Source organism: Sinocyclocheilus anshuiensis, unplaced genomic scaffold (genome assembly GCF_001515605.1).
Source record: "Sinocyclocheilus anshuiensis isolate Anshui unplaced genomic scaffold, SAMN03320099.WGS_v1.1 scaffold1142, whole genome shotgun sequence".
NCBI classification, from domain to species: domain Eukaryota; kingdom Metazoa; phylum Chordata; class Actinopteri; order Cypriniformes; family Cyprinidae; genus Sinocyclocheilus; species Sinocyclocheilus anshuiensis.
The window spans coordinates 315,583-340,649 of NW_015536577.1; the positions used below are offsets into that span (position 1 = coordinate 315,583).

The 25,067-nt window shown below is 39.2% G+C and overlaps 2 protein-coding genes across 2 annotated transcripts in view; both read left to right on the top strand.

Moving 5' to 3' along the window:
• The window catches only part of LOC107702404 (partitioning defective 6 homolog gamma-like), a 44,652-nt gene extending 30,708 nt beyond the window's left edge, over positions 1 to 13,944 (top strand). The window contains exon 3 of the mRNA XM_016504733.1: positions 12,528 to 13,944. Within this exon, the coding sequence (XP_016360219.1) occupies positions 12,528 to 13,537 (1,010 nt within the window). The 3' untranslated portion in view covers positions 13,538 to 13,944. The remainder of the gene's footprint in view (positions 1 to 12,527) is intronic.
• Positions 13,945 to 16,264: 2,320 nt separating this feature from the next.
• Positions 16,265 to 24,790, top strand: LOC107702415 (biogenesis of lysosome-related organelles complex 1 subunit 4-like). The gene is made up of 5 exons (XM_016504742.1): positions 16,265 to 16,601; positions 20,953 to 21,024; positions 22,088 to 22,189; positions 22,277 to 22,411; positions 23,976 to 24,790. The coding sequence occupies exons 1-5, from the start codon at positions 16,296 to 16,298 to the stop codon at positions 24,069 to 24,071; spliced, it is 711 nt and encodes a 236-aa protein (XP_016360228.1). The 5' UTR covers positions 16,265 to 16,295; the 3' UTR covers positions 24,072 to 24,790.
• Positions 24,791 to 25,067: the final 277 nt, after the last annotated feature.

A 25,067-nucleotide genomic window follows, 5' to 3' on the forward strand; every position in this document is an offset into this window, starting at 1 on the left:
TCATTCTCTTCTGTTTACTTCACTTCCTGTTTCAACGCTATTTGGTTTCGGTTTCATTGTCTTCTGAATGTGACCTCGTTAGTTATATCGTAACACATAAACACACAGAATATATATATATATGTATGTGTGTGTGTGTATGGCGATAATACCGCATACCGCGCTATTGAGCCACTCAAAATTACCGCAAGGGAAATTCCCTCACCGCGACAGCCCTATACTCAGCTACTCGTTCGCAGCGATGCGTGTTGCATTAGCGCAGTCTGACTAATGTCATATAGCCTATATCACCCTCTCCCACGTTTATTATTTTAACATTTTGGGAGGAGTAAAATTTACATATGTGGTTTCAACAACCAGATGCATTTACACTTGTCCAGTTTCGTCTGGAATGCGGCCCAGACCACCTCCTGAAGTGGTTTGAGTGATCGGATTTATATCCGTCTCGAATGCATTTCGGAGGGCATTTACACCTGGTCTTTTCACGATCCGATAGCCATCCAATCAGAAAAAAAGCATGAAGTGACCAGGTGTAAACAGGCCCTAGAGAACAGTCCAGCCCAGTCCAGATCCTACTGGGGTTCCTCATGGAAAAACAAAGATGGGGACCCAATAAGGTGGTCCTGTTGTGTCTTATTCGAGTCGATGAGGAGCAGCCAGTGACCAGTCAATCAGCGGTGAAGGACTGATGCCCACTTTCCACAAAGTTGCTGATGCTGTACCTGCAACCTTCTGGTTACCAGCAAAGCTCTTTAATGTCTGTGTCACTGCCACGTCACCCTCTGATTTCCACCGCATCATCTCCATTTCTATGTAATAAATGAGCTGAATCTCTGAGCCAGCGGTACACGCGAGGTCGTGAGAACTGCAGGAGTGACCCTGCCGCCCAGCTCATTTAGGTGGACTTAATTACAAAGAAGACTCTACACCCCCACAGTTACACAGACACACCCAGCCAGCAAGAGGGCTGTTTATTGATCGTTCACAGACCATTCGTGCTCTTGCCTCATGTGGGTTTTGGGAGGCTGAGGGCCAAATGTATATTAATTGCTGACTGCACTGTCTGGATACGCATCCCACCCATCGCAGTTGCCTCAGATCCCCAGACCCTCCGTCACCCTCACGTCCCTCCACCATTCCTGCATGCGTGGGATGAGATGGCTGGAATACTCCCCATTTTCTGTCATGAGTCTGAGTGAGTTCACAGAAGTTCACATGGACTGTACTATCATCCATGTTCGCAAATGTTTTCCTCCGCTTTTAAAGGATTAGTTTACCCCAAAAAGGTCTGTTGTCATTTACTCACCCTTATGTGCTTCCAAAACCCTCTGACTTTATTTCCTGAAATACAAAAGGAGAATAGGACGCAATGGGACACGAAAAGCACCATAAAAGAGTCATAAAGTCTTGTGCGCTATATTCCAGATCTTTTTATGTCATATGATACTATTTGTGTGACATGCAGATCAAAATTAAGTTGTAAAACTCTAAAGATTTTCCCCTCCAGTATAGGGTATTAATCAATCGAAAGGATCAAATCAGTGACTTCAACTGATTCATTGAACAGATTGGTATTTGTGTTTGTAATAATAAATGCAGCAATGAGATCTGGTACAAGAATCGTCACTGTATTTACAGCTAATTTTTTTGCACATTTACATAAGTGAAGCCCTTTTCAGCAGTAGAAACTGCAGTAGATCACCCACAGTGATCCACACATACAGTAGAGTTTAGCCAGTCATAACATAACAGAGGTCATTTACATATTCTTAGAGATCTTAAAGGTACAGTAGCAAATAATATAATTCTAAAGGACAGAGATAGGGTGGAAAATGGTTGTGTACAACTTTTCTCAGTAAGAAACCTTGACTAAAGGCCTGTTCACACAAATGACGAATGTTCAGTGCAAAACTTTTGTGCAATTTAACATTTTTATTTGATTGAACAGCTGTTATTGTGTCTGCTCAAATGGACACAAACATCTGAGGCCCTGTTTACGGCATTTTAAAATGAAAACGATCCTCGTCTACACTGGCGTTTCAGAAACGTTCTCCATCCACACTACACAATCGAAAACGTATATCACATGACCATTCATGAAGGTACAACAATGTGCATGATGTCATTGTTTACACGGTCGTCAAGGATACGCAGAGCGAATGTGGGCAGCCACGCCATCGTTTTCAAAAGTCTCCGTTTTGGTCCATTTACACTGAAACTCAACCCGGAGTTTTCAAACTAAAACGGGGTCTGCAGTGTTTTTGAAAGTCTCAGTTTTCGAGGGACGAAAACGCTTCTGTAGTGTAAACAACAGGTGTAACCGTAGCAAAAGTTATGCGTTTTAAAACGAAAACGTGCTAGTGTAAACAGGGCTTGAATGTTTTTTTTTTCCAAACAGAAAGGTGTTCTAATGCATTTTCCATCGCACGGTGAAAACAGATGGCCAACAAATAAGACTCATGCTTTTGGTCACATGCTCGCAACCAGTATTTTGCTAATCGACAGAGAATAGCAGAGGAAGAAGCCAGAACCGGCTCTGTACTCTTGTATTTGGTGGTGTTTGATTAAACACAATTCACTCTCTGACAGTAGGTGGCGCTTTTGGACAAGCAGATGGTTACCATGGTTACCACTGTAAACAAAACAGCTCTGTACTTATAAATAATTTTAAACAAAATTTTACAGTGTATATAAACATTTTATTAGGTGTTGTACCGAGGTAACGTGAAAAATTTCATATCCTTCTGACGTCAGTTCATTTCAAGTTCCACATTTCCCCCTTTAAACCGGTAAATATGTTCCCACACCTTGCTCATGAATTGGTTTTCCGCTCCAGATACCTACTTTTCAAAATAATCTATTATTTATAAAACGTAATATTAAACTGACTCAATTTCAACTAATCGACTAGTATTTCCACTGTCGACTAGCAGCAGTTGTTTAATCAACTAGCTGACTAGTCTCACACATCTCTAGTAAATACTGGCCTTTATTTTCTGTGACAAGCGGGTGGTATTTCTAAATACTGTAGTATTTCTTCTTTTCTGTAAGTGCCACCTACTATCAGAGAGGGAAATTGCATTTTCATTTAGACCTTTTTTTTTTTTTGACAAATAGAATGTGAAAATCATGCCATGAAAACTTTGAAAGTGTTTTTAATGTGTTGGTGCGAACAGGATTTAACAGGTTAATGTTACAAGAATGAAGACTGGCCCCTCTAAGTTTTCACTTGTAATTTGCTCTCATTATATTGTTAACATTAAGCGTATCAAAAAGTAAACATACTTGACCACTGATAGATTGACTGCAGCCTTTAACTGTCACACGAGAGCCAAAGTTGTCTCAGGAGACGACTTAATCTGTCATCTCTCACATATATGAATGCATACAAACATATGACAGCTTAAAGAAAGCATTTGAAACTAGCTTTGTGTGCATGTGTCATGCTTCACAGGCAGTGGCCCTCATGTGAGCAAACGAGGGAAATGAATCTGCACTCTTTGTTTTGTGTTTGGTTTGTCTTTTTGTGTGTAGGGGGGATGGGGAATGGCTTTTTGGAAATCCTCCTTAAATCCTTTCATCTGCAGTGGTCGGACAGACCACATTACTCATATCTTTCCTGCCTCTTTCATTGCAGTCTATTGTTTAAGCCATCCTACAAGATGTAATTCTGAAATCATACTAGCCTTATTAGCGGTTTGCCAATGGATTTTTTGTAAGCCAATTTGGCTTTAGCTTGCTAAAAGAGGGGTGCGGGGGAGGCCGTATTGTGGACGTTCATTTAAAGAAACAATTAGACTCCGTGAATGGCGGGACACCAATGGAAGCCACGTATATAGGTCAGAGACCTTTAAAACAATAAGCTCCCCCTCACTGTGAGGGGCACCTGACAAATAATGGCACTGGAGCAGAGGCCTTATCTCATTGGTTGCCGAGAGCCTGGTGAGCTGTCATTTATGTTGATCTGATTGGCACGGTCCCAGTTCCTCTCTCAGCTGCTGAGAGCCAAAAGTGACAAGGGAGGGAAATATACTGGCCTGCATCCCATTACATGTGCCACAGTCTGGCATCTGTTTCTTAAATGTTTTTAAGAAGCCTTTTATGCTCACCAAGACTGCATTTATTTGATCAACGATAGAGTAAAAGGCAGTAACATTGTGAAATATTATTTCCATTTAAAACAACTGTTTAATGTTTGAATATATTTTAAAATGTCATTTATTCCTGTGACACAAAGCTGAATTTTCAGCATCATTACTCCAGTCTTCAGTGTCACATGATCCTTCAGAAACTATTCTAATATGCTGATTTGCTGCTCAAGAAATATTTCTGATTATTAATGTTGAAAACAGTTGTGCAGCTTAATTTGTGTGAAAACTGTAATATATATATGGGGGTCTGAATACTTTCCGTACCCACTGTGTATACAGTATATATAAATATATATATATATATTCAATATTTCTACATTTAGGAATATTTCAGTTTGATGTAAAACATCTTTTACAATTCTTAATAGCCTTGTTACATGTCATGCATTTTGACTGTAACACACCAAGGGTTTGCTTTTTTACATGTATATTTACAAATATTTTTGAAATATGAAGTAATCAGTATTTCACATTCTGAAATATCCCATATGCAAATGAATGCATTACAAAATAATACTTATTCAAAGTATTTTTAGCTAAATTCATACATTACAATTAATTATTATGTAACTGCTGCTGTAGCTTTTAAATGTAAAAGAGCCAGAAGAGAATAGTTACACATTTGTTGTGCATGGGATTGTTGGCAGTAGTAGATGCAAACAGCATGCACTGATGTTCACTGCATAATTCCCCTAGAAACAGCACTGCATCAGGGCACACATGGCATCTTAATTTCAACATACTCTGATTTGGGACATCATAATTCTCACATTCTATTTAGGATGTATAGTATGCAAACTGGGACACTGCGCTGGTTTCAATACTAGGGTTGGGCCAAGAGATGATGCCATCGCTTATGGCTGACAGACATCATGATGTTGAGCCGGCATCGATGTTGGGTGGTTTATTTGGTGGACCAGTCGTCCACCTAATGGTTTTGATTTAGTCTGTAACTCTTTGTTAGATAACATAGTCAGTTGACCAGCTTTTAGGTCAAAACAGATCCATCTCTCAGTAGAAATCTGTGGGCCACCTGCAAATCTCTGCTGCCGTGCAGTTCAGGAGTTCAGCTGTGAATGTGGGAGAAGCCAGTTAAACCAGATGCTGTTCCTGCGGAGAAACTGACAGCTTAAAGCATTTGATAGGACCTTTGGCTGAACTTGCTGTAGCAAGACCGTGACCATGAGGTGTCACTATGTTTTTATGATGGAACATGAAGTTTCATTGTTATATGTCTTAGTTCATTCATAATTTGTTGCTTTTTTACAAAATACTAGATAAAGAAAGATTACTTTGCCTTTCTAAAGATCAGTATCTTGCTCTTAATGCATGTAGACCTCATCTGTGTGTGTGGGTGAGTGTGTTACGTGCTAGACGTGTCTACACGTGATGGTCATCCCAGCAAACAGAGGCAGCGGAGCGAGGCGGAATCTGAGATCTTGACACACATTTCAGCAGGTCTCATTCAGGAAGTGGGTTGTGAAAAGGTGTGTGTTGAGTACAGGTGTGGAAGACCAGTCTCAACCTGCCCAGACCTTCAGAACACTTTCTAAATAACAGCAGGAAGAAAGACGCTCGTCCTGATGAGGCATGACTGCCTCATGTGGCCAACACTCCTGGCATCAGCCATAAATCTGTTTTATATAGTTATACTTATTTAAAGACTCATAATTTACATGCAAGTCTTTCGTTTTTGTGTGGGAATGTGTGGGACTCCAGACCCTCACCAAAAGTAAACGTGAAGAAACGTATTCTTCCAGGAGTTTTAACTTGCCATGAATGCAGTATTTCCTCATTATTTATGTAAAGACTGCAGCATCATTTTCTCTCATAAACCACAGTATAATTCAAAGCTTAGACTCTGCAGAAAAGCAAATTGCAGTGAAAGCATTTATTTATTTATTTTTATTTTTTTTGCTGTGGTTGTGAATCATTTTCATCATTGGTTTCTCGACATTGTTTTTGCCTTGCATTGTGAATAGTTCATCCTTATTGGAAGATGATACAGTGAAGCTATGTGTAACTATGAGTAACACGCTCAGGAGCGCACAGTGTAGATGAACACAAATCACCACAGAAAAAGCCGACCGTTTTATATGAATCATTTTTGGAAAACAGCTTACATATGCTTAGACTAATAGGAAAATCTCTTTAAATAAAAAATCACTCACTCGTATGTCTGAGATGCTGCAAATATTCATTACACAGTATTCAGTCTCCTTCACTAAAGTGATACTGATATAACTGCTAAAACCCTTACGAAAATTAACCATGGTTTTATTATAGTAAAAGTGTAGTAACTGTTTTTTTGTTGTATTGATTACCATTTGTATAGCCACAGTTTTACTAGAAATACCATGGTTAAACTATGGTTAGTGTAGCAAAACCATGGTCAATTTGTGGTTACCATGGTTTAACTATAGTAACCATATTCTTTTGGTTGTATTTGTAGTAAAACCATGGTTAATTTTTGTAAGGGAAGAATAAATACATTATAGCTCAATCTCAAACAGTGGATCATTTATCATTGTTATATGTCGTCATATTGCCCAGTCCTAAAAACTAATCAGTGTTGAAGCATTAAGCCATTATAGAGGTAACAGAATAACTTACTATAAAGCTGCTTTGAAACGATGTGTATTGTGGATGCTATACAAAGACATAATTTTACTTGAATAAACCAAGTTGAAGATTCCTTACAAGAATGCAGAGGAGCACGATCAAATAAATAAATGGGCTTAATCTGTACAAACAATCAACGAGCTGCCACAAATAACACTTCCAGATGTGATTTTCTGCTTAATTTGTGGTGTGAGCACTTGCAGTTCAATGCAAATCAGTGTATCTATAATATAATCAATCTATAGAGATTAAGTATAAAGCCACATTTTATTTAAGTTGTTTACCTTATCGAGTTTCAGTTTCATTTTCATCCGAGTTCCATAGTGAATGTAGACATTTTATATTATTTTATTCAACCTAAGATCGCGTTGGAATGATTAACCTATCATTTCCCTAGAAGTTACTTTGCTCATCTTGGGTGCTAGAAATCTTTTCACCCTGCTTATCTGATTAGCCTAGTTTTTCTTTCCTCCACAAACAGCTTTAAAGGAACAGATTGCGGGTGTCATTAACACCTTAATCCTCCCTCATTTCTGCACCCCCTCTAAACCCGGTGCTGTTTGGTGTCACCCGTGACAGTGAGAGATTAGAGAGCAGATCTGGAACATCTCACTTAGCAGCTTGTTTGGGGGGTTGGGATCATCTCAAATGCAGGATGAAGTCAGAGCCAGATGAGGACTCACCCGCTCATCACTGATGACTCAAACACACACCGCATGACCTCTGTGAGCACTTCAGGAGTACAGTGTAGCAGATAGCAAATCTGTGGATTAAAGGGAGTTTCAGGATATCATTGCTCCATCCACTTGCACTCAATGTGCTTGGGTTGGATTTTAATGCATTATTCTTTTACCGACATTGCATTATTACTGAAATACACAGAAGTGTCACCTTACCATAGTAAAGCAGTTGAAATAGAATACTATGAACTAGATTGTATGTAAAAAGAGTGGTGCCACAATGCTAGGGATTTGCAGGTCATTGCCAGGGTGTTGCTATGCAGTTTCTATGGTATTCTGAGTGGTTGCTTAGTTGTCAAGTCAAAAGCATCCCAACTCCCTAAGTATCCCTGCAAATGGCTTCGGTCCCTCTTTTAATCTAAATCTATGGCAGTTGTTTGCTATTTTATCATCCATCAGGCATAAATTGTAAGTTTAATCACTTAGATAAGTGATAGCTACAACAGATTGCTAACCCTGTATGAATGCCAGTAATAGCGACATTTGTGTTGGCAAACACATCTAATATTTTTTTTTTAAATGCATATCTGCAATTACATGGACACGTCAATGGTGCATTACAAGAAAGGGCAAATCTCTCAGACAGTTGTCACTATAAATCAGCTTTGTAATGGCACTGAATGGCGACCAAGTTTCTGAAGCTCCAAAAAGCGCATCCGTCCATCATAAAAGATCCATACGACTCCAGTGAGTTAATGAAAGCCTTCTGAAATGAAGCAATGGGTTTTTGGTAGAATAATATCCATATTTAAAACTTTATAAACTATTATCCCTGGCTTCCAGCAACTGCCGCGTTGACGAGAAAGTCAAGTAATGATGTATGACGTATGGTGTATTGGAAACCAAGGTGAGAATTAACGCCTCTCAAGTTATACTCTATAAGGCTATACTCTAGATTTGTATTAATATCCATCTTAAAATGCGCCTACAGCCTACTTTATACGTCGGATGGTTTGAGGATTAGAAAATGATGGGATAATTGGGTGAACTGTTCCTTTAAAGGTCACACCAGCTTTGAACCTGGTACTAGGTCTAGAGACCCCAGCAAAGGCAAGTATACTGTAGTTCTCATACAGACTTAATAATGAGTTTTCAACCTGGGCCATCTTTTGTCTTTGTTCATCAGGGCTGAAACTGATCAGTTTCCTCTTATTCATGCATATGAAGTCATAAAGGTACCACCAACAAGCACCAAGGCATAAAGAGGGCAACCAGTGCATCCTGAACCATGTTCTGCTTCCTGACAGTCTTCCTCAGTTCCCCACATGGTTTCCATTTTTGTCAGCTCCACACACACTTCATAACCAAACATTTACTTTCAGCCTCAGAGCTTTACATGATCACTGGTAATAGTCTTTATTTACTGTACATTTCTATGGACGTTACGTACTAGCAGCCGCTGTGATTGTCTCGCGTAATGATAGGAAATGCTTAGTTATGTGTCGGGCCTCTTGACAGTCATGTCCTAAACTTGGCCACACTTGCAGAACATATGGGGGGTGGAGAACAAGGTTAAACACTAAGCATACGTTTTTGTGTAGAGATGGTTTATGTGTAGAGCAGCATTGAGAAGCATGTGAATTGCACAGTGGATGTACAACCTGTACATTTGAGCTGAAATCCTCTCCAGACCAGGGTAGACTTGGTGGAATGTCTAAAATAACTTATGTAGTTTGTCTACCTGTTAAAAGCAGTCCTTATGCAACATTGCAAAAAGATGGCAAGGGAGCTGAATCTCCCGACACAGTCTCCACCCTTCACCGCTGCCTGCTAACTTCTCCCAGATGTGTATGTCAGTGCACTGTGGGTAACATGAGTTAAAACCCGTAGGGGTGTGTAGGAGCCTGCATAGAGAGCTCTGCTGAGTGTGCACCCGTGAAGGAGGGGCTTCCTCCTTTAATCTCTCTCGGGGCTACGGAGAGAAGCCAAAAGCCATCGCTCCATTCATCCAGGGAAATTTGAGTGCGACGTTTTAAAGCAAATACAGACGGACTCTCCCAGGGGGCTCTGTCTGAGAGCCATTACCCCTGAATCTGCACTGTGGTAAACTCTAGAGTACCTGTGTCTGCTTTATATGTATATAATCAGAATATATGCAGTTCACATTAGAGTTCCATTTCTTTCTCCTGGTAGTTTGGCATTGTTATAGAAATCAATGTTCTGTTTGTCAGGGTGCTGTATAGTTTTCTCATTGTAAGCTGGTTGGCCTCATGGGCAAGGTATTGTCATGCAGAATTGTGTTAAGACTGTCACTCACTGCTAATGCACATCACTTTATTCACTCGTGGCTTCGGTGGATGACTCCCACCAAGAGCATTCTTTTCCAGCACGACAGTGACAGTAAGCACAAATAATAGAACCCAGACAGGAATTTGGGCAGGGTGTTTTGGAAATAGGAAAGTGGATCACACTGGCAGTTTCTCCAGAACACACAGTAGGAAATGCAGGAGAAAATGGGAAAATAAACTGTGTTGGTAGGCATAATGATTGGTCGTAAAACTCTTTTGAGTTCTGCTTTTATGAGCGTTTGTAAAAATCCAACATAACTTGAAAAGGGAACCTTTCAGTGTGGAAGTTAACGAGAGGTGGGACTACATGAACAAAGGCCAGAGACCTCGCCCACTCCTCTTTCCCACACCCACCCGTGGGTGACTGAGGGGGACTGTACCGCTACGGTCAACTGATGAATTATGCTTCAAACATGTTGTGGGTCATCTCAGTTAAGTTACGAACAACTTCTGCATTCCTAGTTAAGGCACGGTGTGGTGGAATTTAGGGTTTATTCCTACCAGGCTCGCCCACCACATCTCCAGTGACCCCTGACACCATGGAGCATAGTCAGGTGAATGCAGTGAATGCAGTGCCAGGCACAACATTGAAACATTATTTTATTCATTTGAGCTGGCTATTTCTTAATGACAGCATATTAGAAATTCTTTCTCTGGGCAGAGTTGACTATTTGTAGGCCTTGTTTGCTTTATCTGTTTTATCAACTGTTTAAATAGTTCAGAACTTTATGGAAGAATATATATATATATATATATATATATAAGCCGATATTGTCAGTGAACTACGGCTCTGTGTAGTAAATGCCGCTCCATCTGAAAGCAGGTGATGGCGATTTACTACCAATCACAGAACCGGCTTTACTGACGAGATACGCATGACAATCGCATGCGATTAATTGCACAGCCCTAATATATATATATATTTGCAATACTGCTGTACTGGTATATTGTACAACACCCTTTTACAGATGGTTTCATTCCTTCTTTTGAAAGTCATTATAGCTCCTGGATAAAGTGTAGAATCTTTTTACAGGTACTTAAAGTGATAATTTGACTGTTTAAGCTATAAGGACATCAAGTCGTCAAGATATTTACTATAAACTTGGGAAGTTTGTAGGCTTAGCTTTTTGGGGTTTGCAACCAAAAGACAAATTATGGTTTGAAAATCAATGTTTAAAAAAAAAAAAAATAGAAATTAGAAAAAGAGATAGAAAAAGAGATACAGTTTTGCCCTCGAGTTAGTATTATAGACATGTCCATAACCCAAATTTCCACCATTTAATGCCTAAACCTTTAAAGAAGAGATAATTGGATTGTGGTTTGCAACATTTGTTTGTATGAAATAATGATTTGGGCATGTTGTCAGCTATTGACTCAACATCCCTCTTTTTTTCTTAAAACTGCCAATTAATGAAACCTTCTTGGGCAATATTGTTGCCTTTCTTGAACCTGTAGACTTTGTTTTCTGTCTGGTAGGCACTGAGCCATTCACTTTCCCCTTAAAATGTCTGGAAACAGCCAGCCTTTGATCACTGAGCTGAATTTGTTTTCCCATCATGCATCAGTGCAGTCTGCCAGGCAAACCTAGAAAAAAAAAACTTTTAATCGCCCTAACTCCAAGTCTCAGCCTCCAGACTCTAGGATCAACTTTATATTTGCTTACTTACAAAGTACACCTTTCACCAGTCCCTAAGTTCCTACATGTTCCGTTAGGTGTTCATATTTCTTCTCAGAAGAAGACAGTTGAGTCCTAATGAAGGCCAGAAGCAGAAACGCTTCAATGTGTTTCCTATCAAGAGACTTGCAGTTGTGGCTGAAATTCCAGGACATAATAAAAGCCTGTCTGGACTCAATCAAAATAATCAGGCCACCAAAGAGCCAAACTAAGAACAACTGCGGCTGGATGCTTTGATGAAAATTCGGAAGCGTTGTAAAAGCATTTTTAAAAATTGATTTGAGAGTAATTGAACAGAAGGTGGGCATTTTCTTGCCTGTATTTCCCTGAGAACTCATGCTGGGAAGTCGGTTAAACTTGCACTGGAAACTATACCTTATATCCACAATGGAACAGTCCAGGTGTGGTTGCTGTCTGACTCCACACAGAGGGGGATGTTTTTGAAGCAAGTTATGTTAGTGTTCAAAGAGAAGCCTTATTAAAACACACTGTGCTCCTCAAATTATATTCTATCATTAGCCTCACAAGTAACCTCACCAAGGTAAGTAGGTCCCCATCCTTACTTCTGTTTTAAGATGTGCTGTATGTGTCAGTAGGACTTGTGATCACACTTGATCTCTTAATCTACTTGCTCCAGTAGCATAGAGTTCTTACAGCACTTATCAGTACATCAGAACATGCGGATACCTTAATATCTGCTTGAATACCTTCAACAGAGACTGTTGTGTTCTGTCACTAGTTGAGGTTACGTTTTTGTAATGATGGCTTCAAAGGTAGCCTCATCTTTTGTGTTATCTTGCCAGAAAAAGCATGTTAAATCATAATCCATGGAGCATCTGAGGGGTATAAACCATCCGGCAGGTCTGATTAGATTTGCACGCTTGTCCTCATCGACTTCATATGAAGCTTTACTTTTCAACAGTACTAAGGTTAAAGTTTAACAGACTGATCCGTTCTCTTGCTTTACCATGTTTCTGTACATTTCTGTACTTGAGGCTTAAGCTTCAAATGCAAAAGTATTGACAGTTGTCATTCTTGTTTACTCTTGCAGAAGAGGTTGACTACAGCAGCTTTGGCACCAGCACTCTGACCCGGAAAAAGAAGGCCGTGGTCACTCTTCGCAACGACCTGAACCGCAAACGGCCCCACATCCACATTGGCATGCCTCAGGATTTCCGTCCCGTGTCGTCCATTATTGACGTGGACATCCTTCCTGAATCTCACCGGAGAGTTCGACTCTACCGGCATGGCTCGGACAAGCCCCTGGGATTCTACATCCGTGATGGAACCAGTGTCCGTGTTACACCCCATGGCTTGGAAAAGGTCCCAGGTATCTTCATTTCCCGTCTGGTACCTGGAGGCCTGGCCGAGAGTACGGGCCTGCTGGCCGTCAATGATGAGGTCTTAGAGGTCAATGGCATCGAGGTCACAGGAAAAACTTTGGACCAGGTGACTGACATGATGATTGCAAACAGCCACAACCTTATTGTGACTGTGAAGCCGGTGAACCAGCGCAACAATGTGGTGCGCAGTAGTCGTATCTCGGGCAGCTCAGGTCAGTCATCCGACAGCAGCGGTTCGGTGGGATACCCTTCCATCAACGCTCCCACCGGTGCCACCGCCATCTCTCATGGCTACAGCCCAGAGGATCTGGAGAGCGATGAGGAGTCGGACATTGTAATTGAGAGCAACATCAAGCGGCCATCACGACGATCCAATGCCTCGGTGGCTTCAACTGCATCCCGGTCCCAGATGCAAACGACCACCATGACCCCACCCAGCCCCCCTACACGACCCCAAACAAGGCCGCCATCCACAGTGTCCACAGCCTCTTTCCACTCTCAAACGAGCTTTAATGGCACAGTGCACAATAGTTTGAGTTACAAGTTGCACAAGGACCTTACCCTCCAACACCACCCCTACCACAGCAGCAACCCCGCTATGCGGGAGAGTAATGGCAGCCTACACAAAATCCTCAGTAGCCTGAGGACAGACCCCCGTCACAGCCTGGCTTTACCCAGAGGAGGGGTGGAGGAGGATGGCACAGTCATCACTTTATAATACATATACTCTCATAAAATCCAGCCCTCCCAGAGACTCTGCCTTTCAGCCTGGGACATCAGACTCGACTTTGAACCTCACCAAACTTTAAGGGATTTGTATAATGAATAATTTAACAGAAACAATATCTGGAATTTTACTCTTTTAAATGTTTGCTTTCCATGTGTTGTAATGTCTTAACTGTCAGAAATGTTTCAGATTTAGTGGTGTGTCTCTTTTTCTAAGCAGAACCACTTTTTTATCTCATCTATCAGTGTTTCTCCATTCTTGTTTAGCTCTGGTTTATTTTAATCATGTTTTCTAAATGTCTCTTGGGACCAGAAATTGGGCTTAGACCTGTGTGTACTGTTGTCTTCTGTTTAGAGTTTGTATCTGCAAACAAACATTTGCCCCGGTGTAATAGAAAAGCCAGTTACATTGTGCAAATGCCAAAATGAATTCACACTTAATCATAAACACAAACATTTTGTTTGCCCTGCCCAATCCAAGTTAATAACTAAATAGTATTAATATTCATTATCATGAATTTTTGGTGATGCATATATATCTGCTGTATGTTTAGTACATCTATATGCACTAAAGTACTATTTGGCAGATACCCCTTTAGAATGTTTGTTTCCAAAAATATGAATATCAGTGTTCAAAAAGGCTTTTTGGAAATTGTGGAAAAAGTTGTTTAGACTAGATCATCTCAGTTAAAATATCTTCTTCTTCTAAACATCACTTGCAAGACATTTAGTATCATGTTGACTTGGGTCTTGTAGGGTTTCATCTGACTTGGTTTCTGGTTTATTTGACTGCAGTGGAGTGTAATGGGTCATCACATATAGGTATTTCACACTTGTATGTCTTCTTGAAGACCTTTTGACTTCGGGAGTCCAGCAGAATGTGATTCTGTTGGTTCTCTCTGTGTCACCTCAATGTTAATGAAGCCTCACCTCTGACCTCCACTCACATCCCCACAGTTGAACAGACTGCTGTCTCATAGTAGTCAGATATTTAATGTTAATTTAGCCACTGAGCATACTTAAAGGTATAGATTACTACAAACTAAAACAATTCTGTCATCATTTACTCGCCCTCAAGTTGCTCCAAACCTGTACCAGTTTCTTTCTTCTGTTGAACACAAAAGAAGATATTTTGAAGAATGTTGGTAACCAAACAGTTGACGGTAGCCACTGACTTCCATAGTTGTTTGTTTCCAGTCAATGGCTACCGTCAACTATTTGGTAACCAACATTCTTCAAAATATCTTCTTTTGTGTTCAACAGAAGAAAGAACCTCGTACAGGTTTGGAGCAAATTGAGGGTAAATGATGACAGAATTTTCCATTTTGGGAAGTACTGTCCCTTTAAGTCCAGGCAAACTTAAGCTATTAAATAGACAAAGTCTTATATCATCCTGTTTTACATTGGGAACGCACAGTTTATACCCAGTAATTTTGTTTATAGAGAGAGAGAGTCTGGAATAATTTTTGTATATAATTTAAAACCACTTTGATTGTACCTTCTTTTGCTTTTAGGTTGACTGCATCATGTTTGTTTGCTTGAACAAAGACTTGCCTTCATATCCACCATTTTTGTGCCTTACTGCCCCTCCTACAGACATAGTTCACTCAAACAGGCCAAGTATTTGGATCTGACCACTGGAAATATTTTCGTTTTGGTAAAAGCAAGGACATGGTACAACACGTGCGTGTGCGAGTCGAAAAACATGTGTTGTGTGTCGCCATCTGCTGGTCACTGCTGGTCTCTTTTGCTGAAAATCACTTTTGTTTTTCTTTTTTTTTTTTTGCGTTACTGTTCATATCTTGGTTCATCTATGTGTATATCCATTAACATTAAATACATTTCATAAAAATCCAAAACAAGACGAGCTAAAAAGCAGATTTCTAAAGAAATGGGTTTGACATGTCTTAAGTCAGTTGTGGTAGGACAGTTTCAGCCTCATATTTATGGTTTAATGCAACAAAGTTCAGTGTCTAAATCATGGGTGTCCAAACTCGGTCCTGGAGGGCCGGTGTCCTGTAGAGTTTTGCTCCAACTTGCCTCCACACACCTGCCTGGAAGTTTCTAGCATGCCTAGTGAGAGCTTGATTAGCTGGTTCAGGTGTGTTTAATTGGGGTTGGAGCTAAACTCTGCAGGACACCGGCCCTCCAGGATCGAGTTTGGGCACCCCTGGTCTAAATGATCCTCATAGCACGATATATTAGTCAGGCAGTCAAACCACATTTAAAGTGGTAGTTTAAAGCCCTTTTAATACAAAAAAACAAAAAAATATATATGTGAATATTGTCTAAATTGTTTTTACTGATGTCAGTCGTTTTAAAAAAAAAATCCATAATAAAATTCAGAGATGGACAAACGCATTTTGTTGTTCTTTCATACATTATTTTAAGCGATCCGAGATCTTTCATGAACAATTTTAAATTTAAATAGTTTAATAAATCATCATTGGACAGGAAACGCCAATGTCAGCTAATATAATTAAATAATAATAATACAAATATAAAATTATTAAAAAATATAATAATAATATCTATCTGTCTGTCTGTCCATCTGTCCAAATATCTATCTATCTATCTATCTATCTATCTATCTATCTATCTATCTATCAGTATTTTTTGGGTTGACCCTGAATGTCACATGACCAACATGTGGCCGACCCGTTCGCTGACTGGCTGTTAAACCCGCGCATGCGCACATGCTGCTCTGCGTTCACTTCCACATAAACGAGCAGTGCAGTGGACAGCGAAACATGGAGCATCGCTTTGACCGGGCGGCAGCGGTGCTGTCACCGCTGGAGGAGTCCAGCGCGGAGGTGAGCAGAGACAGCGGCATCGTGTCCCAGAGCGCCAGCAGTCTGTCTATGGTGAGCGAGGCCCTGAGCAGCGGCACTGTGTCTCAGAGCCCGAGCTTCGGCGCTGCAGTGGCCCAGAGCCCGAGCTCAGCAGCCGGAGAAACCCAGGACCAAAGCGAACCGGAGCAGACACAAGACGACGAGCTACTGACACACACGGCCATCACTTACTCCTCTTATATCAGAGCCAGCGCGGAGGAAGAGGTAAGGGCCTTTTTGGCACGTCTGTTTAACATAATAATGCCCAAACATCAATGTAAACAATAAAATCAGGACAGGAAGAACTTCAGTTTATTATATTATATGATATATTATACAGCTTGGCTAATATATTATTATATTATTGCATATGTCAAGCATGCTGTTCTGAATATTGGCACAGCTGTGATTTGATCAGACTACAGCAAAAATGTAAATGTGCTATTGAAATCTAAACAAGAATTTAATATTATTACACTGAAAAAAATAACTTGTAGGATTTACTTGCTAAAACTCCTTCCTTGAGAATTTGTTGGAGGCTGCGATTGGTTCTCCTCCTCACGTGACCCAGATATAAGGACTGCCCCAAACACATCGGGGCCATGGTTGTGCCATCGTGTGTGACTCTGTAGTTTGCCTTTGTGCCTTGCCGTCGTTCGTTTAAACCTTTGAGTGTCTTACCGGAGAGATAGTGTGTGTCTGCTTAAGATTGTGAGTGTGATTGTAATTCTATGATATTATTTTTTGTTTCCATTCTGTGATATTCCTTGTAGTGATGCAAAGTCCGATTCATTTCCGCGAACCGGTTCTTTTCGGACAGATCGACTCATTGAACCGGTTCAAAAAGCCCATTAATCGGTTCCTGACTTAAAAACGTCTACGCATTTCTTTTCTAACAACTCCGTGCCATGTTGTATCAATGACAAATTAATATAAGTCATTTGTGTCAACGCATATTGAAACATTCAAAAATAAAGTTATTTGTGTGAAAGCATATTGCTGATTATTGCCATATAATTCACTTAAGTTAATGGAGTTTGTGGTCAGTTTCATTCGCGGATCCTCAGATACGACTGACTGAGCAATATTGACAAGCCTACAACTTGGATAAGATTCCTAAAAGTTTCGCACCTACAGCACACATTACAGACATTGATGCACAAACGCGGACATGTTCTACATGTCTACAGTATAAAGAATGAATAAACCAGTCTTATAAACTCCTTGATTTCGCTTAAGCAACTTTAAATATAATATGCATGCACAAACTATTGTAAAATTTATTTACATCACTCGACAGAAAGGTTTTTCCAGGTTTTAATAAAATGTAAAGCAATAACAGTCATAATAAACATATTTCCAGCCTCAGGCTTGCACAGTATCGTCAACTCACTCATCAGAATCTTCGGTAATCCTCGGCAAACTTCGCCACGGCTAATTCGGTTCTTGTTGAGTCCTCGTTAATCCTCGGCAAACTTCGACAGTTGGTTGAACCGGCTCATTCGGTTCTTTTTGGGTTGGACGTGCTACTTCGGCTGTGCGTCCAGCGTCATCAACCCGGAACTAAAGTTCGATTCAGTTTGATTTGTGAACCGGCTCAACCGGTTACTTCCTGAGAACCGGCTCAAAAGAACGATTCGTTCAAGAACCGAACATCACTAATTCCTTGTTAACTTGACCCACGGCTGATTGACTACGATTTTGGATTCCGATTTTGAATTGTTGGCTGTTAACTTGTATATAGCTTTTGTAAATACGTTTTGGTAAATTGAGGGATGTAGGGGGTTAGGTCCATTTTATTTTGAAACCTCTTTTCACACTGTTTTTGGTTTAGGGAGTCAGGTAAGTTGAAACTGTATTTTTGTTTTCTTTAATTTTGATTAGAGGTCGACCGATTGATTGGCCGGCTGATTAATCGGCCGATATTTGGCATTTTTAAAATTAATCGACATCGGCCGATTGTGCTGCAAATTAGTCCGATTTATAGGCAGGCGCATCTGCGGGCAGCTAAGTGTTGTTGCGGAACACCGGAGAATCTCTCTCTGGCTGCGTGAGAGACGGAGCAACTCACACTCTGCAGACGCTTCTTGTTCACAGCTTCAGCTAATGATGGCAGGGCAAAACAGACCGTTTCGAAAGCGTTATTATGTTTTACCCTACTAGAATTGATGCCGGTGTAATATGTGTGAACTCTTTTATTTTTGTTATCACTTGGCCATTTGACTTATAGCAGTGTCCAGTGTTTCCCATACATTGAGTTATTACCTCGTTGAATAAACTGAGCTCCCTTTTAAAGGAAAAAAAAAAGAAAATCGGCCAAGCATATCGGCCAAAAAAAAAATCATATATCGGCCATCGGCTGCCCTGATTTCTAAATATCGGCATCGGCCAGTGAAAAACCCATATCGGTCGACCTCTAATTTTGATTTAGGAAGTGTAGAGTGTTAAAAAAGGATAATTTTTGTTTGTTATTTTGGCCTTGTCTGCCCCTGACCCTAAACCCTTATTTGTAAATAAATTATTGTTATTCAGCATCTCTCTGGTATTGAGACTCTCTTCCTTTTCCTGTTACGGCTGACCCCTAGCGGTCTTAACAGAAATTGGGGGCTCGTCTTAAAAAGGAGTTTTTGGAGTTCCCAATTGGAGTTTCGCCGTTGCGTGTTAGTAAAATAAAAACTCATGAAATTTGCTTTGTATGATTTTGTTTGGCTAGTGGTTTTCACTTCGGAATTCGGTAAAATAATGTAAAAAATGTTCACAGATAGAGGTTGAGTTCATTGAGCGCTAATAAACAATATATTATTACTCTTACTCTTCTGTTAATGCGCTGAGCCATCATATTGGGTTCTCAACTCGGGGTTGTTGTGGTGTACGCAAATTTGTACATCATATGTGCATATGAACACTTTTACAACAAATAATGATTCATCAATAACTTGCGAAGTAAAATGTTTCGTCAATTTACGAAAAATTGCAGAAACTGATACCACACATACGCAAAAGTCCAATTTTTTCAATATTTTTGTGAGAAGGTCTTCTGTGTGTATGAAGATGAGTAATCCACACAATTTTCTTTGGATGAGAGCCATTGTCTCCACCTACAGGCATAACAATGTAACCTGCAGAGAGTGTCATTCCCCCCAACACATCTGGACATGCAAAAAAAACTAAAAAACATTGAGTTGGTAGTGTTTCACTGTTTGTATCACTCAGCTTGTCTAAGTTAATTATAAACTGATGAACTGTATATCTTGAATGCCTTGAAAGTCACTTTGGATTATATTTATTTAGAGTGCGTTAGACATGTTGACTTTCAGTATGTTACTCCCATGAGTATAATATCAGATTCCTCACATAATAACACTTTATGATGCTAATTGTAATAAGGTGATTCTGGTAGAAGTACAGTTGTGATCGGAGTCCTGTATGTATAGATAAAGAGAATCAGGTTAAACAAATAATACCATATCTCTGTATTTTTAAACCATATTTGTTTGAGAAAGTATGTGAACCTGAACGTTGTCCGTTCATATAAAGAGATAATTGAAGTCAGTTGTTTCAATTCATGAGATTGAAATCATGTGATTTTAGCGCCCCCTGCTCTGTTGAAGAACATGAACCTGGGTTTGGCCATCCCAAAGTTTAAGTTAACCAGGCTGAAAAAGATTACAAAACTGATTGTGAAGAATTGAATGGAGAACAGTGTGAAGAAATTCAAAACCCCTGTTACTCTTCTTGGGAGTGGTTGTCTAACAAAAATCACTCCAAAAGCAGGTCATGTTCACCTGAGGTTCTTTGTGACATCTGCAGGCCATCTGAGGGTTATATTTCTTAATTTATGGAACTATGAATTCTTGGTTACACCAGAAAGTTCTACAGGAGAATGTCCTGAGGCAAGCAGAACAAATTCAGGATTCCAGGATTAGTTTTAGTTTGACAAAACCTAAAAAATCCATTCAGTCTTAAAGGAATAGTTTACCAAAAGATATAAATTTGCTGAATATTTACTAATCGTCAGGTCATCCAAGATGAAGATGAGTTTGTTAGTTAATCAGAACAGATTTGGAGAAATTTACATCACTTGCTCACCAGTGGATCCTTTGCAGTGAGTGGGTGCCATCAGAATGAGTGTCTAAACAGCTTATAAAAACATCACAATAATCCACAATTAAGTGGATAAATCTAATTAAGCTTAATTTAAGCAAGCTAACAACTGAATCCTGCTTTATGATATACAGGCCCCTGTAAGCTTTTTGATGACCAACTCAAAGTCTCTTCCACACATCCGTGTACTCATCATGTTGGAGCACAGTGTAGTTACTGTATCAAGCCTAATTTGTTGAGCGTGATATGGGATAAAGAAAGACTGACTTGTTCTCTGCGCTGCTGACCGAATTATATTAAATTCCTGACGCATGACTGCTTTTTGAATTCTTTATGGTCCTCTGTTATTTTACAAGGTAGCAAGTGAAGAAACTGTTTGTCCTTCTAAATGTTTATATCACATGTACACACAATTATATTTACAGTATATCATGTGATTTTTCTTTACATGTATTATGTATTTGCTGTGCAGGTCCTGTGCTTGGAGAAAAGCCTGGAGGAAATGCTTACAAGAGTCGATGAGTTTGTTGGTATGCTTGATATGGTAAGATTAATGTCTTTGCGTTTACAGAGTTGTGTTTTCTATTTTTTCCCCCCACCTTCTTTAAAGTTGTTTTAACAAGTTAGTGAAGAAAGTACTCGATGCAAAGCACATTTTTAAATTCAGCATGTATCCAATAAGCAGTGTTGTTATTGTTAACTAAAATTACAACTTTTATTAATCATTTATAAATAAAATCAAGTGTAAATGTTGCCTAGCCAACTAACTGACACAAAATATGTTTAAGTTGAAGAATTACAATTACTAAACTTAAAAAAAAAAGAAAAAAAAAAGCTAAATAGAAATATAAAAAAAAGAAAATTCTAATAAAAAAATGATTAAAGCACAAATGACTAAAACCTAAACTAAAATTAAAATAAAGACTGGAAATATAAAAATATTACCATTAAAATGTTAATAAATACTATAATAATATATAAATAAAGCAAAAATAAAACTTCCAATATGAGTTTAAAAATCAAGTTCCCCTGCCTAAAATGAATAGGCAGATATATATATTTTAATGTATAAAGACCCATTTATACTGTGTGGAAAAAGGCATGATATTATACAAAAATTAGCTTGTATGTTGTTACTGTACTGAAGCCATAATCTGGAATATTATCTGGGGAAATACCAACCTTTGTATCAAGTATCCAAAATCCACTAGAAGAATAATGGTAGATGCATAAACCTTTCTCTTCTTTCTCTGATTAAAAATTGCAATGTGATGCAGTGCAATGTAAAATGTGATTAAAAAAAAAAAGCTAAAAATAATAAATATATAAAACATACTAAATAAATGCTTAATAAAAAATCTATTGGAAAATGTTTCTTGCAAGTTAATGTGGAGTAGCAGCCCTAATTTTCCATGATAAAGATTGTTCCATAGCAGCTTTACAGTTAACTTTGACTGCCCGAAAAAACATATTCCCCCTAGAACCCTGTTGTTGCCTCCTTAAACCCCTGCTTTAATAAGCACTGTGGCCATCGGTGTTTAACTGACAAATCTGCAAATAGATGATGAGTATTCTAGATAACGTTTTGATAATATTTTTTTTAATAGATTCGAAACGACACCTCACAGGTGGTCAATGAGAACCTACCACAGATACAAAGAAAATCTGAAGAGATGAGAGAGATTTACCGAAAAATTGACAAATTGGAGGTAATAACTTTAAATGCTGCCTTTAAACCATGGTGATAAATGAACATTTTTGTTGTTGTTGTTTCAAGTGTGCTGTCTGATTCTCAGGCCTTTGTCAAAATGGTTGGAGTCAATGTCAGTGAAATGGAAGAACAAGTAACTCAAGTCGAAGGTGAAGTTGGGACCCTACCAGGCGCCTTCAAAAAGATCTTCCGCACAATGGCCGTACCAGGTTTTTTAAATGTGAGCTCTTTATATATAAAACCCCAATTCCAGAAAAGTTGGGACGTTTTGTGAAATGACATAAAATCAAGAATATGTTATTTGTTCATTCTCTTTAACCTTTATTGAATTGACTAAAGTACAAAGAAAAAAATCCAATATTTTCACTCACCAACTTACTTGTATTTTGTAAATATAAACAAATTTTGATTTAGACGGCTGCAACACACTCTGGGACAGAGGCATGTTTAACACTGTGTCACATCAACTTTCCTTTTAATTACAATTAAAGTTTAATTGTTTGGGAATTGAGGATACTAACTGTTAAAGTTTTGCAAGCAAAATTTGGCCAATACAAGACTTGAGCTGCTCAGCAGTCTGTGATCGTTGTTCTCTGATTCTCCTTTTCATGACTGGTCATACATATTCAATAGGAGACAGATCTGCAGGCCAGTCTAGCACATTCACTCTGTGTCTACGAAACCACACTGTTGTAGCACATGCAGAATGAGACCTGGCATTGTCTTGATCTAATAACCATGCACTTCCCATGAAAGGCGTCATCTTGATGACAGTATATGTCTTTGTACAATCCCAATATATGCCTAAATGGTACCATCGCACATATGCCAGTCACCCAAGCCATTTGCTCTGCTGCAGCCCTTACCATGACAGACGTTTGCTTTGTCATCTGTCGCTGGTAAAAATCTGGATGGTCCCTTTTGTCTTCGTCCATTTTTCCCAGAAACTAGTTGAAATGTGGACTCATCTGGCCACAGCACACATTTGCACGTCTTTTTGACTATCTGAGATAAGCTCAGGCCCTGTGGCATCACTGCATAGAGTTGATGTAGCCTATTGCTTTCTCCTAGAGTAACAGAGATTCAGGTTGCATTAACTGATGCAGCAGCAGACTGTGTTAAGTGACAGTGGTTTTCTCAAGTACTCCCGAGCCCATGTGGCTATATTTAACACCGCAGCATGCCGGTTTCTTATGCAATGCCATCTGAGGGCTCAAAGGTCACACACATTCACCTGAGGCTTCCTGTCTTTGCCCTACACGGAAAGAGATTTCTCTGGATTCCCTGAATCTGAATATGATTTTCTTTTGACACTTTTCTCATGAAATTTGGCACGGAGTGATGAGCCATAATCCAGCTTTGCTTGCAAAGACTGAGATGTTCCTTTTATAGCCAAAAATTATCCCCTCTCCTATTACCAATTCACCTGCTTGCTGTGAACTGTTTCAAAACAGTTTAATTGGGATATTCTATAACCTCTTCACTTTAATTTTGCCTCTGCCCCAACTTTTTTGGAGTGTGTTGCAGCCATCAAAATCAAAATTCGCTTATGTTTACAAAATGCATTTAAGTTGGTCTGTGAAAACTTTGGAAATCTTTTCTTTGTGCTTTTGTCAATTCAATAAAAGTTAAAGAGAATTAACAAGTCACAGATTCTTGATTTTATTGCATTTTACAAAACGTCCCAACTTTTTCTGGAGTTGGGGTTGTACAGATGTCTGCCATATTATTTGGCATACCTTAAAACTGGTAACAAATGTTGACTTCCTCTTCTTTGTCTTCAGAAACCTGCTAGCCCACGAAGGCAATCACAAAGACATCAAGAGCTTCCCAGTGTATTTAGGACAGAAGATTACTTTAAACCTCAGTCTGAGCAGTGAAAGAGAGACTATCCTATTGACGTCATGAAGTACCAACCAAGACCAGGGTTCTCCAACATCAGCAGTGCTGCCTGCTTTCAAATGCAAACACCTGGGATTGCTAACACAAACATTTCACAGTCACTTTATCTGCAGCTTATTTAAGGAATCCTGATCAAAGCCAACTGTTGTTTTAGTAGGCAGTCTAATGGCAGCTAGTTTTATAATCAACAGAAGCTTTGGTTTTAAATAACTTGTTTTTTTTTCCTGAAGTGCCTCTCCAGGAAGCCTGACGATGTTTCTTATGAATGGGAAAGCATGCTCGAAAAAGGTCAGAACATCAGTTGAAACGTTTATATGATTTTTATTCCAACTTGTATATAGTTTTACAGCTTTATAATTGTTTTGCCCTCAGTCTTTTCTTCCAGTGCTTGAGATCTTTTTGCACTACTTTCACTATTGCTATTTATCACTGATCTTTCTTATTAAGGTCTCAAATTTGGTGGCTGGCACATGTTGACAATGAATATGTAATGAATTGATGTAACCGGTGTATTCGACTCTGGGTTATTATGTAGCATTCAGTGCCGCACTCAGCCAAACAATAGCCACAACAAATATTGTCATGGACCATTTACTTTTATACTTAAATGCCCATGGACTGTTGTGTTATGCTAATTGTTAGATAATTGTGATAATAATTTGTCTATTTGTAATAAATTTACAAATGTAGCCTATCATAAAGTGACTACATTTCATTACTGATCAAAGGTCTGATGGAAGAGTTGGTGTACACCTGTTGTACAATCGTAGTGAGAACTATAAAAAATTACAAACAGGACGATAAAAGAAATCACTTAAGAATAGTTAAGCATTCTTTCATGTTATATTGGTTAAAAGAAATATTTTATTTAACTCCACATGCTGACACCGAATACTTTTTCCATGTGTAAGCAAATAGTCTGTTTTACCAGTGAACCACTAAGTCCAGTTTCTCAATACTTGAGTCGGTTTTTC